Source organism: Octopus bimaculoides, chromosome 2 (assembly GCF_046866305.1).
Source record: "Octopus bimaculoides isolate indiv1 chromosome 2, ASM4686630v1, whole genome shotgun sequence".
NCBI lineage: Eukaryota > Metazoa > Mollusca > Cephalopoda > Octopoda > Octopodidae > Octopus > Octopus bimaculoides.
The window spans coordinates 56,397,443-56,414,891 of NC_142929.1; the positions used below are offsets into that span (position 1 = coordinate 56,397,443).

Genomic DNA, 17,449 nt, shown 5'->3' on the forward strand with positions numbered 1-17,449 from the left:
ACTTGGGCATCAAGATTGCCTTTTACTATAAATACTGCTTCTATCACAATTACTCATTTTTCAAGAAATGGCACTGAAGTTCTATATATCATAGTCAGTAAGATTCGGTTGTTATGTCGCTACTGGTCGTCTGCAAAAACAACAATAGTCATGTAAATCTTAATTTAATTTTTCTACCTAGGGAAAAATAATATTTGTTTGTATTTGTTAACTCTTTAACTGCAAAATTAAATTTCGTGGTTACTCCACTAAGGATGTTAAAATATCTACCGAAAAACAATAGAATTGGTATTTTCAGCAAGATACGTTGCCTAAGACATATCTGGCGTGGCTGTGTGGTAAGAAGTTTGCTTCCCAACCACGTAGTTCCAGACCCAATCATACTTCGTGGCACTTTGGGCAACTGTCTTCTATTACAACCCAGGGCTTACCAGTGCCTTGCAAGTGGATTTATTAGACGGAAACTGAAAGAAGTCCGTCGTATGTACATATATATATATATATATATATATATATATATGTGTGTGTGTGTGTGTGTGTGTGTGTGTGTGTGTGTGTGTGACTTTATGTTTGTGTTTGTCTTCCATCACTGCTTGACCACCGGTGTTGGTTTGTTTATGTTCCTGTAACTTAGCAGCTATGCAGAACGAGGGAGATAGAATAAGTATCAAGTTTAAAATGAGAACTGAGCGTGATTCGATCGACTAAGTCCTCGAAGGCGGTGCCCCAGCATGGCTGCAGTCCAATGACTGAAACAAGTAAAAGATATGACATTCTTTTACAAAAGATAGATTGGTATATAAGACTACTTTCCCCAGTTAAGGGTAGTGAAATTTTGACTGGATATATCTGATTTTTCCAGTAAAAGGGTTAAAAAGCTGGAAAAGACGCAGCGAGGCTAAAATTGTATATGTTAATCTACAATTCAGATTACATGAATGTGCTTTAATTTTTGAAATGGAAACAGCGAAGCCGAAAGCCGCTGCGTGAGTGTGTAAATGTGTGTTGGTTTTATTTTATTGTGGCCATGAACTAGCTTAGCAAAATCCTCATGTTTGGCCTGATTTCACAAAAAAACCCTTCTTCACCCCTGTACCACACTCTATCCAGTCAATGGCAGAAGGACACGTGATAGTTCTTTGTCACTTCAACGTAAATCAATGACAGATTTTTTAAAACATTTTTGGAAGGCTAAACTTAGTTGGTGTATGTATATGTGGAGGTGTGAATATATTTGCTGTACACGTGTATTGGTGTTTGTATGTTTTATGTGCCTATTTATTCTTGCTAGTATAAACATGTATGTATATATGTATCTATGTCTGTATGTATGTATGTATGTATGTATGTATGTATGTATGTATGTATGTATGTATGCATGCATTCTAATTTGCATGCGTAATTTTGGAACGTGTGAGAACTTGTTTGAAAGAGTATGTACATGTACGTATGTATGTGTGTGTGTCTGTGTGTGTATTTATATACCTTTTACCTTTTATCTTTGTTTCAGACATTGGCCTGCGGCCAAGCTGGGGTACTGCCTTGAATTTTTAGTCGAATGAATCGACCCCAGTATTTATTTTTAAGCCTGACACTTATTCTATCGGTTTCTTTTGCCGAACCGCTAGAAGATGGGGACGTAAATACACCAGCATCGGTTGTCAAGTGGTGATGGGGGACAAGCAGACACACACACACACACACACACACACACAAACACACACACACATATATGAGGGGCTTCCTTCACTTTCCGTCCATCAAATCCACTCACAAGTCTTTGATCGGCCTGAGGCTATAGTAGAAGACACTTGCCCAAGGTGCCACGCAGTGGGACTGAACCCGGAACTATGTGGTTGGGAAGCAAGCTTCTTACCACACAGCCATTCCTACACCTATGTATATAAACGTGGGTATATTTATATCTCTTGGTATACATCTCTGTTTGTACGAATATGTATGTTATTGTTTGACCTCAAGCCATCTCTGATCGAGCAAATCTACAATTAAAGGCATTCTAGCCGTGACTATCCTGTCGTTGCATTTGTGGTTTACACGCATGTATATATATATATATATATATATATATATATATATATATATATATATGCACTACGGGCTAAAACATTCTGAATATTTTACATATTTTCAACATTTCAGTAACTGCTTGTAATTGCAATTTCCTAATTAACTATAGTGTTTCTGATTTTGTGAAGCTTAGCATCTCATATGCCTCAATAATAGCTGGTATACACATACACATCTCTATCTCTGTCTAGCTAACTACTTACAAACCTTATATGTATATATATATATATATATATATATATATATATATATATATATATATATATATATATATATATATATATATATATGTATGAGTGTGTGTGTATGTGTGTGTGAAGTTATAGTTCGGGTGTAATACCTGCAGATTTCGTTGGACAACTGACTTCTACTACTGTGCTATTGGGGCGAATGTTATAGCTGCTGCATCACACCACATTGATAGAAAGCTGTGTGATAACATTTTTAACAGCTGTTTATGATGTTTATTCTTCAATATCCGAATCAATTATCACATCTGGGTGTTTTACCTTCATCCCTATCCTGTTGTGTATCAGGTATTTTGTTATTTCTTGTTCGCGGCTTGCAAGAGCGTATCCTTGAAAGTAAGAGTCAATATACGGGTTAATGTATGCTATAATGTCTGAAAGTGTATATGTACATATGTATACGTTTATGTGTTTGTATGAGTACGTATATGTGTGTATATGTATGTATGTATGTATGTATGTATGTATGTATGTATGTATGTATGTATGTGTGTATGTATGTATGTATGTATGTATGTATGTATGTATGTATGTATGTATGTATAAATGCGTGTGTACGAGAGGGAATAATTATAGAGCAGCTAGTGAATCTAACGGGTTTATTTGAGTTGGCAAAATCGCGGGTTATCGATTTTCTAGTCAGAGAATTTCATGTACGGTGACAGATCAACCTTGAGACATTTTTGACAAACGACTTAAAGTAGCAAATACTTTTTTGGCGGACATTTTCTATGTGCGCTAAGATTAGATGCCAGGGATATTTTTAGTAAGGGAGAGGAACGGAGATATAAAGAAAACGAGCATCAGAAAAAGAAATAATAATAATAATAATAATGATGATAATAATAATAATAATAATAATAATAATAATAACAAAGTGAAGTGAAAGAAAAGATTAGAGAGTGATTGTATCAGCTGCCTTGAGATTAGAATAAACAGAAAAGATAGTAAAGGGAGTGTTGCACAGTTTTTTTTAATAGTTTATTTTGTTTAAATTATTTAAGTCGAGCTTTGTTGAGACCAAAATAAGACAAATTTAGCCTTGAATAAATCACCCGAGGTTAAAATATATCTATCAGCACATTCTTTTTGTTCAAAGGTTTTCTGTTCAAGGTTTTGGTGACTCATAGACCAGAAGAATCACTAGAAATACCAGGAAAGGTGTGATTACCAAATTAGAACATTGTTTTCACTGTAGAATCAAAGGAAGAATTAAACATAAAATTAGGCGAAGAAAAAAAACAAAACCCACCTGGCTATTTCCCAGCCCGTATTGGAAACAATCATTCTTGTAATCTTTTAGTTGAGCCATATACTTCTTTAGGTAGAATGAAATACTCTTTTATTTTCTGTATTAAGAAATACGAATTTCTGTACGTGTATCCGCATGGCTTTTGGGGTTATAGACTCAGCTCTCTAGGGGTCTACCCCCACAAATGGCACATATTTGCAACCAGGATACTACCGAGAGTGTTTCTATTTTACTTAGTCCATTAGTCTGCGGCGCAAAAATCAGACAAGCCTATAACGCCTTTAGTTCTTTCTTACAACCAGCAAAATTTGGACTGTGTGACAAACGAGAAGGAATAGAAGTATAGAGAGTAAAAAAAAAGCTGGATATTGGTTGAGGAATTGTATTTAATCTATTCAGAAATTGTATGATAAATTATGAAAATAATTAACAGTCTTGCTGTTCTTTTAACATTTATATGTTTCGGTAATAAAGGAGTCTCCATTTTGGTTTTAGAAAAGATGCTTCTGAGTAACAATTTTGTTATTGATTAAACCCTTTTCTTCCATGCGAAATATATGAAACATGTACTAATAGTCAGTTTCTCTATTTTTGAGTTCATTCTCCAAGAAGAAAAAGTTCTTTTATTTCATGAACCAAATGAAATATTTCTTTGAAATTAGAATTTGCAAGCAGTAAAAATTGTATATATTTTCCATTGAAATGACTTTAAAATTGTACAGATCAATATCAAGGTAGAAAGGTGGCAAACAAGATCAGAAGTGTTGAGAAACGATATATTTTAAAAAGATAAAAAGACCCCATTCCTCCCGGAATAGTGAAAAATCTGTGGATTCCAAAAAAAGGTGAGAAAAGATCCAGTGAAGCTTTTGCTCGATATGATCAGGTGAAGATTTAAACCGGCCATATTTGGCCCAGATAGTCTACTCGATTTATGTTCATGATAACCAGACCCAACCTCTCACACCTACCATACGATGTCATCCTAAAAATAAACAATCACGTCATCAAAATCGCAAAGCTACGAAATAATGGATGATTAATTTAAAACGATGTAAATGAATAAGCATTATGTTTGAGAGTAATCTGAATGCTAAAGGGTTAAATTAGACAAGTCATTAAAATTTAGCTGTATTGAAGCTGCAAAAGATCTGGTGAAGTTTTGACTCGATAAATTTTCCCACGATAAAATGTATTTATGCAAGTACTAAGATAGAGACGCGAGTAAAATTAATAATAAAGAAGCGAAAATAAAACTTTGGAAACAGCCTAAAGGGAGATAATTGAGAAAGACATGAAAGTCAACGTAAGACCGTAATCATGTAAAGTAAATATAACAAATAATCCAGAATTCTTGTCCGGTACCAGATCAATCCCCAAATCTAATCAGTTCGTACCCGTCACGAGGCCAAACATCACTGAAAGTTTCATCCGAATCCATCCCGCGGTTCTTGAGATATCTTGTCCACGGACAAAAAACAAGCAATCACGACTGAAAACAATACCTTCGCTTTCGCTTAGGCGGAGGTAATAACAATCCTTTCCACCAAAGCACAAAGCCCGAAATTTGGGGGGAGGAGGGCTAGTCAATCATCAGGACCCCAGTGTTTAACTGGTACTTGATTTATCGACCACGAGGCAAATAATGTAGTTAACCAAAACAAAGAAACGTAGAGATCACAAGAGAAAAAGTTGAAAAATGTCTTGAAAAGGATGTCAAACTGGATATATCCCGAACCAGATTTGGTCCAGGGATTTTGGCTAAAAAGTTTTACCTCAATTCACGACAGAATGTTGTACTGACATAGGTGTTGTTCCCGAACAGATGATGAAAGGCAGGGCGGTGTTGAGAGTGAAATATCAAAAGGAAGGAAATGTAACAAGTAACTATCGATGAATAGCTTATCTTCAACTGATGCGAAAGTTGTTGATAGTTGTTATTGCAAAGGATGTGTATAGATATCTTGAGAAGGGCTGTCTACTGCCAGAAGAGCAAAAAGGGTGTAGAAAAGGTTCCAGAAGGACAAACAACCTATTAAATATAGATCAACATGCCTTCCGAGAAGTCAAAAGCAGAAAGGAAAACCTAGCAACGGCATGGATTGATTACCATACGGTAATGTGCTACACTCATGGACCCAAGAATGTCTCACTATATTTGGGACGATAGAGAATGTTATTCGGCTCTTACAAAACAGTATGGTAAAATGGAAAACTGTGCTGACATCTAGTGAAGATGAGTTGACTGAAGTCAGCATAAGTAGAGGAATATTCTTGTGGTTGGTCTCATCCTTCTCAGATTAACCTTGAGAGAGACTAAATGATGCAACAAATTTAGCAGTGGTAAGAAAATAAACTACCCACTGTTTATGGACGGCTTGGAATTATTTGCCAAAAGTGAGGAAGAACTAGAGACTTAGAATTGCGAGTGACGACATTGGTATGAAGTTTGGAATTGATAAATGTGTGATGCTAGTAATAAGAAGAGGAAAATATCCAAGTCAGAAGGCATCAATTAAACAATGAATAAAGGTGACAGTTACAAATACTTTGGTGTATCAGAGGTAGATAGAATTCCCTGTCAAGAAATGAAGCAGGAGGTGAGAAATGAATATTTTAGGACAGTTAAAAGGGTGCTTAGCTTAAAACTGGATGAAGTTAAAATCATCTCTGCAGTAAAAACATGGGCGATGTTTCTAATAAGATATTGTGCTACTTTCCTTAACTGAACTAGAGAAGACCTAAGAAGCATAAACCTTTAAGTCGGAAAGACAATAACCATGTGTAGGTCATTACATCATAGAAACGTTGTTGATAGGTTATACCTACCACGGAATGAAGGAAGGGAGATGACTGATATAAAAAGAACACTGCATGGAGATGGCAGAACGGGGTATAGAAGAGTATATGAAAAATAGCACAGAAAGATTGATTTTATCTGCCAGTGGAGAAGAGAAAGAAGAAAACAGGATTGAGAAAGAAACATCTGGAGAAAAGCGCTCCACGGTCAGCAACTCAGACAAATGCTGAAAGTTGCAGCAAATGAACCTTGGTTCTGCTTGAAGAATAGAGAACTCAAAAAAGAACGGAAGGACTCATGGCTGTTCAAAGCCAGGCATTACGAACTAATATCATTAGGGTAAGATTAGACAGAACCGTGGAAAGTGCTTAATTGAAGAATGTGTAGGGACATGCTCAACTGATTAAAGTCAAGGAGCTGACAGCAAATCTGCGGTATTGAGCAGAATATTTGCTGCAGCCCATCTTTTAGACCAAGACGAATACATTTACATGTTAACACTTCTAAGCAGTTAAGGCCAGAAGCCATGAGAGACACTGCCTTGTACTTACTATCCTCCTCCTCCTCCTCCTCCTCCTCCTCCTCCTCCTCCTCCTCCTCCTCCTCCTCCTCCTCAGCAGCAGCAGCAGCATTTGCGTTATCATAAGCAGAGATTATATTTAAAACGGCATAGTATTGTGAACGGACCAAATAAAAGAAATTTCGATATTGTAGAAGATTAAAGACCAAGATTAAATAACTAGAAATAGAAACAGACAGATTTCTGGTGTCTTTGGTTACTAAAATTAACAGTAGCAGCTGCAACTCCAGAAGTTCCTACAAGTTACCTCAACTACTACTACTATTACTACTACTACTACTACTACTACTACTACTACTACTACTACTACTACTACTACTACTACTACTAAATCACGGCGATGGCTGCCGCTGCCGCGAGCTTCCCTCGTTAGCAGCCTCTACATCGGGGATCTTCACACTTTTTCAACTAACACCCTTTTTCTTTTAATAATATATTTTCAACGTCCATCTTACTACGAGTCAACGCCTCTCTTTTAAACGTACGTACACGTAAAGTTAACATGCAGCTTACCGTCGTAAAACAACGCGAAAGTAAATTGTCCTAAAAATAATGATATTAAAAACTGCGATAAAAACCGGAAGTAACGATAGTGACATCCTATAATATCACGTAAACAATGTATGTGACATAACTAATTTATAGAACGTACATAATTTCGTTCTGTGGAAAGTCTCTAACCCACATATACATGAGCTGAATTACTCTTGACAGAGTCAAAAGGATATTTTTTCAAGGAAGGAATTGGCTCGTATAATCCGACTGAATCACCAAGAACAACGCCACCGATTCCTGTCAATTCTCTCTCTACAGTTTATTAATCGTGCAGGATTATTGCATTGCTTATATATAACTGTGCTGGCTATTATGCATCGACATGCAAGGCATTAAATTGCTTGTTCAGTAGTATTCGTTACAGGGTATAGTATGTTGGAACAGTGTACCTAAGCTACTATTTCTGAAATACTTAACACATCACTAAAATGTACTCTGTAAATAGCATAATGAGGGAGTTCTTTTTGTTCTTTTCATGAAATGTCATGTTATCGTCACTTTCGGTTTCTATCGCAATTTACCTTAATTTTACATAGGAGAATTTACTCTCACTTTTTTACGACCGTAAATCGCAATAGAACCTACACGTAATATCAAGCTAGAGTAATTTGTTCCGGTACTAGTTTGATGCGAATGACTACTTACCAAAGCACCAACATGCTATGAGGGAATATTTGACGCATCACTGCATAGTTATCAACCCAACCTTTAGCAAAATGTTTTCAATTACTGCCACTTTTCTTTTACTAACACTATTTGAACACCCTTCCCAATCATTTTAATGTATATACATGTAATATCAAGCCATATAACTTTAGTTCTGGATACTATCTTAAAACGGGTGTCTACTTATCTTGGCACCAACTTGTTATAAACGAACATTTGACTCATTATCCCTTAGTTATTGGACCTAACCATTCCCTAAACTTAAGCACGTAGCTTTAGTGTTTCATATATAGCTCGTCGATGCCAGTTGATATTTATCTTTATATTCCGATTTATAATTGCCGCTGTTATTGTTGTTGTCGTTGGTGTGATTGTGGTTAACAAGCAGCTTATTACACCATTTATCCTTTGCTTGTTTCAGTTATTGAACGATGCATCCTTGAAAGGTTTTAGTTGAACGAATTGATCCCATTACTTACTTTTTAAAACCCGGTACTTATTCTATCAGTCTCTTTTCGAAGAATCGTTAACTTACGGGGACGTAAACAAACCACTACCTGTTGTCAAGCGGTGGTGGGGAACAAGTACAAACACAAAGACACACACACAAAGACACACACACAAAGACACACACACAAAGACACACACACAAAGACACACACACAAAGACACACACACACTCATGTGTATATATACATATACACATATCCCTCTCTTTCTCTCTCTCTTTATCCTCCTCTCTCTCTCTCTCTCTTTATCCTCCTCTCTCTCTCTCTCTCTCTCTCTCTATATATATATATATATATATATACATATACATATATATGATTTAATATCATCTGAGTAATAACTTTATTGCGTGCTTTCCAAAGCTCCTCTATGGATATCAGCTACCATACGCTATCATACAGCAGGAATTCTTTTTTTACTGGATATACATGTGGAAATCCGTTAATATCCTCAGAATTCATACAAAAGAATTTTAGTACAAGAAGCTGAAGTGAACAGATTTTAATCCAAATCACTACAATTGTTTCTGTGCATAATATAAGCTGGTAATTGCTGAGTGTTTCTCATATTGTACACATTATTACATTAATATTATCCAATAATAGCTGTATACCTCCACGTCTTCAGGTGAGTGTGATTGAAAGCAGATCTGTAGAGCGTGCTTGTTAACCACAAAATCATGTTTCCAACACAAAGACAAACATATTTCCATAGCTGCTCATGAGGGGTGCAGATAACAAATAAAATATTTAAAATGAATTATAAAAAATAAATACAGTTTATCCGGTTTTCTTTCTGAAACATTACTAAATGCCGTTGGTATATTGGAACGATCTCATCACCTGATGCTCTCTGAACAAGAACGGAGATAACATCAACATCAACACAATAAAACATGGTGCTATTTCTCCTGTCAATTAAGTGGGTGGGGAAGTCACTCGGAGACTACTATTACAACATACGTATTAAGGCTGTGAAGCATTATAAATATGGATGCCAACACAGAAGGATAATTATTAGACCAAGTTGTAGGGACTGAATATAGACAAACGATAAACGGATAGAAAACTAAAAATAACGTGGCTGTATTTCGTCGGTCTGTATTTTACTATCGACTCCACTAAGGAGGAGTTTGTAGCAAAGTCATTTGTCGACTAACCCACTAACTGTACATATAGAATAGAACTTAGAAACTTGAGTTTCTCATGATGAGTTCAGTTAGAAACAGCAGCAGCAGACTTGAGTTTTGCCTTTTCAATTGTTGAGTTAGGTAAATAACGTTAAACCATTTACTCACACTCACCCAACACAGATGAATTCTACTTATTTTGTATCTTACTCCAATATTCCTCTCAATCTTGAAATTTAATCGGATACAATTTCTTTCTGTGTTTCATTTGTCATTCTGAATTTCACTCTAAAACATTTAACTGAGTTCACGTAATCATTTCGCCAGCTATTATCAGCTACATTTCTTCTTTAAGGAGAAATATATAGCAAAATACAGCAATATTAGCATGCGTGAGAGAAGGTGTTTGTTTTCTTCACCGTTCGCTGAATGCACATATTAACTCATTTCAAGGGATGCGAAATCTATTTAAATCTTTTTTACCACCGTTAATAAAACACACATTCTCTGATGCTACCAAATTCTTCGGCCCAACAAGCAGCTTGAGGGAGACTGAGGTCTTGCACAATCCAGCCCCTGCTCACCCAAAACTGGATCCTATTGCTACGGTAGACAAATTTCTGAGCCAAAATTCTGCTACTTGTGAAGCATCCTGTCAAACAATACCCAACCGGATGGAGAGATCACCTAGCGATTGTCTAAGACAAGTTCAACTTTCGGTCGACTCCTGTACAGACTGTGGAGAGATCATGGAATCTATTTGGCCACAAAGGTAAAAGTGTATGAAGAAGTAGTGTTTACTTCTCTTCTATATGGCTTTGAGGCAGGAATATTCTACATGCGCCATATTAAATGTCTTGACTCTTTCCATTTCCGCTATTTTCGTCCAATTTGCAGCGTCAATTGGCAGGACAAAGTCCCCAACACAGAGGTTCTTGCAAGATGTGACATTCTAGGTACAGAGAATTTCGTTATCAAAGTGCCTCTGTGATGGTTTGGCCATGTGGTTCGAATAGAAGACTCTCACCCAAATCCCCTCGCCTCTATGATCAGCTTTGCTCTGTGCCAGGCACCAAGACTGCCCGCTGCTCCGATATAAGGACATTATAAAGACCTGCTTAAAACCTGCAAGATGAACCTGAAGACATGGAAATAAATAGCACTGAATAAAACTCAGTGCAGAAGCTGTCACTACTACGCCATCGCTGACTTTGAGGCACCCAGGATCAACACCCAGAAAGAGAAAAGAACCGGGCGTAGAGCCGAGCCCAGTCTACCCCAATAATGACGGAGACCAGAATAGCGCCCTTGCAAAGGATCTTCAAATCCTGGATAGGTCTGAATTTCTACATGAAACGACACGGCAAAACATGGAACTAAGAGCACTATGGATGCACACACATACACGCGTGCGTGCGTGTGTGTGAAGGCACATGGCTTAGTGGTTAGGGTGTTGCACTCACGATTGCGAGATCGTGGGTTCGATTTAGAGACCAGGCGTTGCATTGTGTTCTTGAGCAAAGCACTTCATTTTATGTTGCTCTGCGATCATTTCGTCATCTGATATGTGGCACACGAGCACCTGTACAGATAAGGTCGATTTGATGCAGAGAGTGAACTTATGTGTACAGAGATATTTGATCACTACAAACAAATAATCTGTGGTTGCTCGTGTGTGTATGTTTGATACATTTCTGTGTGTATGCATATTTATGATGTATGTGCGTCTGTGTGTGCATGTTTGTATGTATATTTATGATGTATGTGCGTCTGTGTGTGCATGTTTGTATGTATAGCGCAAGGAAATAGTACTGCTGACTTAAACAACAATCACTAGTCGTTCACCTAAAGTACATACACTTAATTGGAGTAATTTGTATGCGTCTGTAAAGACTGGAATCTTGCATGAATTTTTACTCATGTTCCTCGGTGACATTCCAAAACAACCATAAACAATAATACTAAACAACTGGTTTATTTGCATTTTCATAGCATGCTTTAAGTCCACATAAAATTTGCTTCGTCTATTTACATTTATCTTCTATCAATGTCTCTGGTAAGAAGAAAAAGTTAATTGAATGCTTATAAATGTCAGAGATTCGTTTATAATATAATGACAACGTGAAACGCCTGAGTAATTTGTAAAGGAAGGGATGCATTTTGATCGAGATGTCGATGTCTGATAATTAGTATGACTACATAGGTATTCAGAGTTTCATAGGAATGCAAGTTTGATCGAAAAGAATTTCTGTTGATGAATCAAAGTTCTTAATTTCAGAGATAAAACATTCAAACGTCAACTTTTGCATTTATTTACTGTTTTACTTGTTAATTTGCAGTTCAAAAATTGAGGTACAATGCTTTCTATTATAGGTGCAAGGCCTGAGATTTTATAGGGAGGGATTAGTCAATTACATTGACCCAAATGCTCCACTGGTATTTATTTTATCGATCTCGAAAGGATACATGGCAAAGTCGACCTCAACGACATTTGAATTCAGAACGTAAAGACGGAAGAAATACTGCTAAGCATTTTGTCCAGTGCAATACTAACTCTGCCAGCTGGCAACCTTAGAATTAAAGAATAATGACAACGAAATGAAAGAGATGGCTTCATGACTTGCAAATTCGTATCCTATTCAATACTGCGGTGATCATTTTTTTTTTGAAACCATATTGATTTATATATTATTTTATTCTTGGCACAAAAGAAGATGCAAGGGAGAACTAGAATATTACTGGTACTTTATTTTATCGACATCCGAAGGATAATCGACACAGTCAAGCTTGGTGAGATTTAAATTCAGAACAATGTCAGACGGATGGCTGAATCAGTTGGGCATCAGACACAATAACCTACGGCATTTGGTTGCATCCTTTTATGTTCTGAGTTCAAATCCCTCCTACTTTCACTTTGCTTTTCATCTTGTAGATGTCAATGAAATAGATACCAATCAGTAATATAAGTACTGTGATCATAGTAAACGATAGTATTCTATTTAGACAGATGTGTTCCAATATAACCACAATCCAATAATTGGAGCCAGTAAAAGATTGAAAGAATATACTTTAATGAAACTATTCAGTAAAGGATCTTATGCTGTATTGTCTCTGTCACCTCTTCCACCCTCATGTTGCTTGTTAATAAACGTTTCAATAATAAACATTTCGATAATGAGCGTTTTGATAATAAACATTCTTAAAATAATTTGTCAGGGTCTTTGTTTTTTTTTCTTTGTATTTACTACCACTATCGAAACTTTTATCAATATACCAACATATTTTATTCTTGTTTCCTTGACGCTAAAAGGATTGGTGTTGCGATTTCTGGGATCCATGTAACTGCTAGAAATGTATAGCAACATTTGTCCAAGTGTTCGCTGCATAAATGTTTAGATTTATTACAGACTGCATAAATATCACCAAATCAGGAGCAACAATTTTGTTGTAATCTCGGACCTTCTTGAAGACATCGAGCATTAAATTTGTCACATAAAAGTTTAAGCAAACGTCTCTGTAGATAGAAGCAGATTGAACAGAATTTTGTTTTTGAAATTTCAAAAATAAAACACCCCAATCTCAAACCTCGGAAACTAAATCGTAATATATGCTTACCCTTCCACACAATGAGCAGCAGTGACTATCCACAGTGGATGAACTAGAACTCCTCCACATCTGTGCCACGGTTGACCAGCTGATATTATTTGTAATGACACTTGCCAAGGCCATCGTCCTGGCATGCTAGGCTGACCACCGATGATATATGCGGTATTTATTATCTCTCCACAGCGTTCTGTAGATTAATAATAATAATAATGATAATAATGATGATAATAATAATAACGGCAACAACAACAACAAAAAGCAATAATAATAATATAAAAAAAAAAAATAACAACAATAATAACACTTCCTGTATTAATTACATGGGCTAATTAAAAAAATCGAAGACAGTAAAGAATGGTGCAGTATAGTGTGAAATTACATAAGAAGCGTGTTAAAAAAGGAAAATAACAACGAAACTTTCAAACAAGTGAAACGTCTTAGGATTACTCGTGGAAACTCCTAAAAACTACGATGACTTTGACCACCAATGCAAGTGCTCTCGTTCAGTTGTCATTCTACAATCTACAAACAATCTCAGGCTCATTCATTCGGACCGAGCTCGCCACTCTCATCCAGCTTTCAACGAGTTTGACGGGAGTCAGTAAATTTGTCGAAAGTTGGATGTGAGCGAATCTTGAAGTTGATGAAGGTTTGGTTAGAGTGGAAGGTATCTGTCTTCAGTCCTATTAATATTGATCACTATGCAATCTCTTTCGCCAAAGACACAAAACAGATAAAGACTGCTTGCCCTACTCAGCCAAAGAAGGCAGCAGAACGATCTTCACCATGAACTCAGCTGATAGCCGGATCCGTTCTGTCCTACAAGGGTCAACAGATGCTCAACATAACTCCATAAGTCAGTAATTCTCGGATACTGTATGAGCGCATGCAAAACGGCTTCGTCGCTCTGTGAGTATTTCGGAACAGACGCTCCACTCCAGTCAGACATGAACTTGGTCAAAGCACAGCGATCAGGCAATAATATATGACGGAGGTGGTGTAGGCATTCACTATCTCTGACCAAACTTTCGAGGATAGCTTCTCGATGATGACGAGGATAATTTCTCTATTGTTTGTCACACGGGTATCGAACAAAAACAACGTTACTGAGATAAAATGCCACAAAAATAGAATGGGGGAGGAAGAAAAAATGGAATGTGATGAAATATGAATAGAATACCAATAAGTTATGATGATACGGTAATTTTTATACAAGAAGACGTCCATCTAGGGCCAGTGAAGGAATACCACAGATCCAGGATCACTCTGACCACTAAAGACAACTGCTTTTACATAAATGTCACTCTCTGATCTTCTGGAGCATGCTGAGAGCAGGCACATACACACCTATCACTCCCATTATTGTCATCATTGTAAATAAAACACTATCCTCCAGGAGAAGACCTCCTTCTTCGCCCTCATCTTCCTTTCCAATTGGAGTTTGAAAAATTCGATGAGTGTTTGACTGAAGAGCTAAGTGTCTATCTTCAGTTGAAAAGAAACATGGAAAACAATACAAAAAATATACAAATAATTATTTGTATCGAAAATTTCCAAAAACAAGAGGAAATATCATCCAAAGTCAATAAGAGAACTCCATTAAAAATCTGGATAGCTCTGACTATCCAACAAATGTTTTTTCATTCACTGGTTAATCCATGGTCAACGGTCTCATATTAGCTATGGATAAATTTCAACAGGTAAATAAAACTTTCAGTTTACGGCTGTCCCTGGCCGCCTCATCAATCTTGCTTCGGTCTTTGAGTATATACAAAAGAGGAATAAAAGAGTGGGTGGTATTGTCAAATTCTTAAATTCAGTTTTTCAAACTTTTATACCAGCAACGTATACTGTAATTGTTTGGCATTTAAAGGTCCTCTGAGAGGCAGTTGTATAACGGAAGTTCCTCTGAAAATTTTAATAGTATCAAGATACATTTCTTTTATAACTACCAGATCAGCCATCTACAAAAGGTCACAAAGAAAAACATCGAATCTTTGTATAATCACAAAGACGACGCAAATGATGAAACGGCGCTCCAGCATGGCCTTGGGCGTGATCGCCAAAGCACAATTAAGACATAATCATGCTCACACACATACAATCATACATGTATGTATGTATGTATGTATGTATGTATGTATGTATGTATGTATGTATGTTTGTATGTGTGTGTTTAACTCTGTCTGTCTGTCTGTCTGTCTGTCTGTCTGTCTGTCTGTCTGTCTGTCTATCTATCTATCTATCTATCTATCTATCTATCTATCTATCTATCTATCTATCTAAATTAAACAAACCTTCGTCAATAATGAATGCGCAAATACGTTTGTATACAAAGTTGCAGAACAATGAAAACACAAATTCAGATTCAAAAAAATAAAATAAATACATCTAGTAACATAGATAAACAAACGATATATATATTATGCTACTTGAAACATGTATCAGACACAAACGCAAAATGCTAGGATTTACAATTACATAGGAGTTACGCTAAAAGTAAGTAATTTCTTAGGGATACCTCTAACTTAGTTAAGTCGATACGTTGTCCCTACAAAAAAATTATAATTATAAACAGTATTAACAACTTTCTCAAATATATTCCGAAGAACCTCGAGATCTTTTTCAATAGAAAGAAATGGAAACTACTGAATACTATAATAAGGAGGAAGTGGTTTTACTGAAAAAATAAAATACTATCAAAATTCACTATCTTTCCAGTTAATCACAGGTAAAGAAAAACAGAGTAGTATAATTCCCCTTACAATAAAGAAGTCAAATTTCTCATCGCTAGAACATTTTAAAACTTCCTACTATAAAATATTTAAATAACATAAAAATATCCTGATCAGCCACCTGTAACTTTTCACAAGCGGTCGCATTGCCAAACCAATGAAAACTAAATCTCAGAAAAATCATACAAAATATACCCCATCGCAACTATACTAATAAAATATTATGCCCGTTACAAGAAAAATAAATACTTTGCTAATTAATTTGTATATGTGCAACAGCTAATGCTATCATACTAAAAATTCATAGATTCTTTCGTATTTAGGATTTACTTTCAATTATTTAAAAAAGTTTACCAAAGACATTCTATTAATAAGTTAGGTAGAAAAACTACTACACATATGATTATAAAATCTAATATCCCACAAAAATTATCCTGATAAATTCTACCACAAGAGAAACAATACGAATATAATAAATGAGACAGAAAAATGCCAACTTTTGTACTACAGAAAGTTATGAAATCACATTTTCCAAATGAATATTACTAGATAGATATTCTGAACTTTTTGCAGACATTGGGCGTATAGAAACTGAAATATCAACTTATTAATCTCACCAATAACTAATCTTCCTCCTACATAGCACATTTATGCACAAGATAATCCTTCAGTCAGCTAATACTGATCCTTTTGTGTGAAAGACTAGGGACAATTTTTCTACGAGATATGTGGCAAAATGTTAAATGTTTAGAGATTGACTTTTATTTGAACACTATCAGCAGTATTTAACCTTTATCAGATTATTAACACTTATAACAAATGAAATTACATGAATTTCGTATAATTAGGATCAATTGCCTTAAAAAAAAATTACTAACAATCTTTAGTTGTTCCGAGAATGACGAGTCACTCAGCCAAGTTATTATTGAATTATTCCATCTAAGATATGAATCATTAGTTTCTCCATTGAAAGATGTGATCCAGTGTAAAATTTTAGCTACCGACTTGGATACAAACATACAAGCATTCATGAATGCATATATTTATTTTATTTATCAAACTGTGCGATATTCTACAAAGGATTTTCCTTATTTCCTTATTATTTCTATATGTTTTGTTTGAAATATAAACTCTTTTGGGTTCATCAACTTTTCTAGGTCTATCAGACCTTACCTCGGGATGAAGTTGATGACAACGACGACGACGAAGAAGAAGAAGAAGAAGAAGAAGAAGAAGAAGAAGAAGAAGAAGAAGAAGAAGAAGAAGAAGAAGAAGAAGAA

The 17,449-nt window shown here is 35.8% G+C and overlaps 1 protein-coding gene across 1 annotated transcript in view; it reads right to left on the reverse strand.

The window, feature by feature from the left end:
* The window catches only part of LOC106877943 (uncharacterized), an 80,549-nt gene that overhangs the window by 22,251 nt on the left and 40,849 nt on the right, over positions 1-17,449 (reverse strand). The window contains exon 2 of the mRNA XM_014927023.3: positions 13,444-13,621. Coding sequence (XP_014782509.1) covers positions 13,444-13,621 — 178 coding nt within the window. The remainder of the gene's footprint in view (positions 1-13,443; positions 13,622-17,449) is intronic.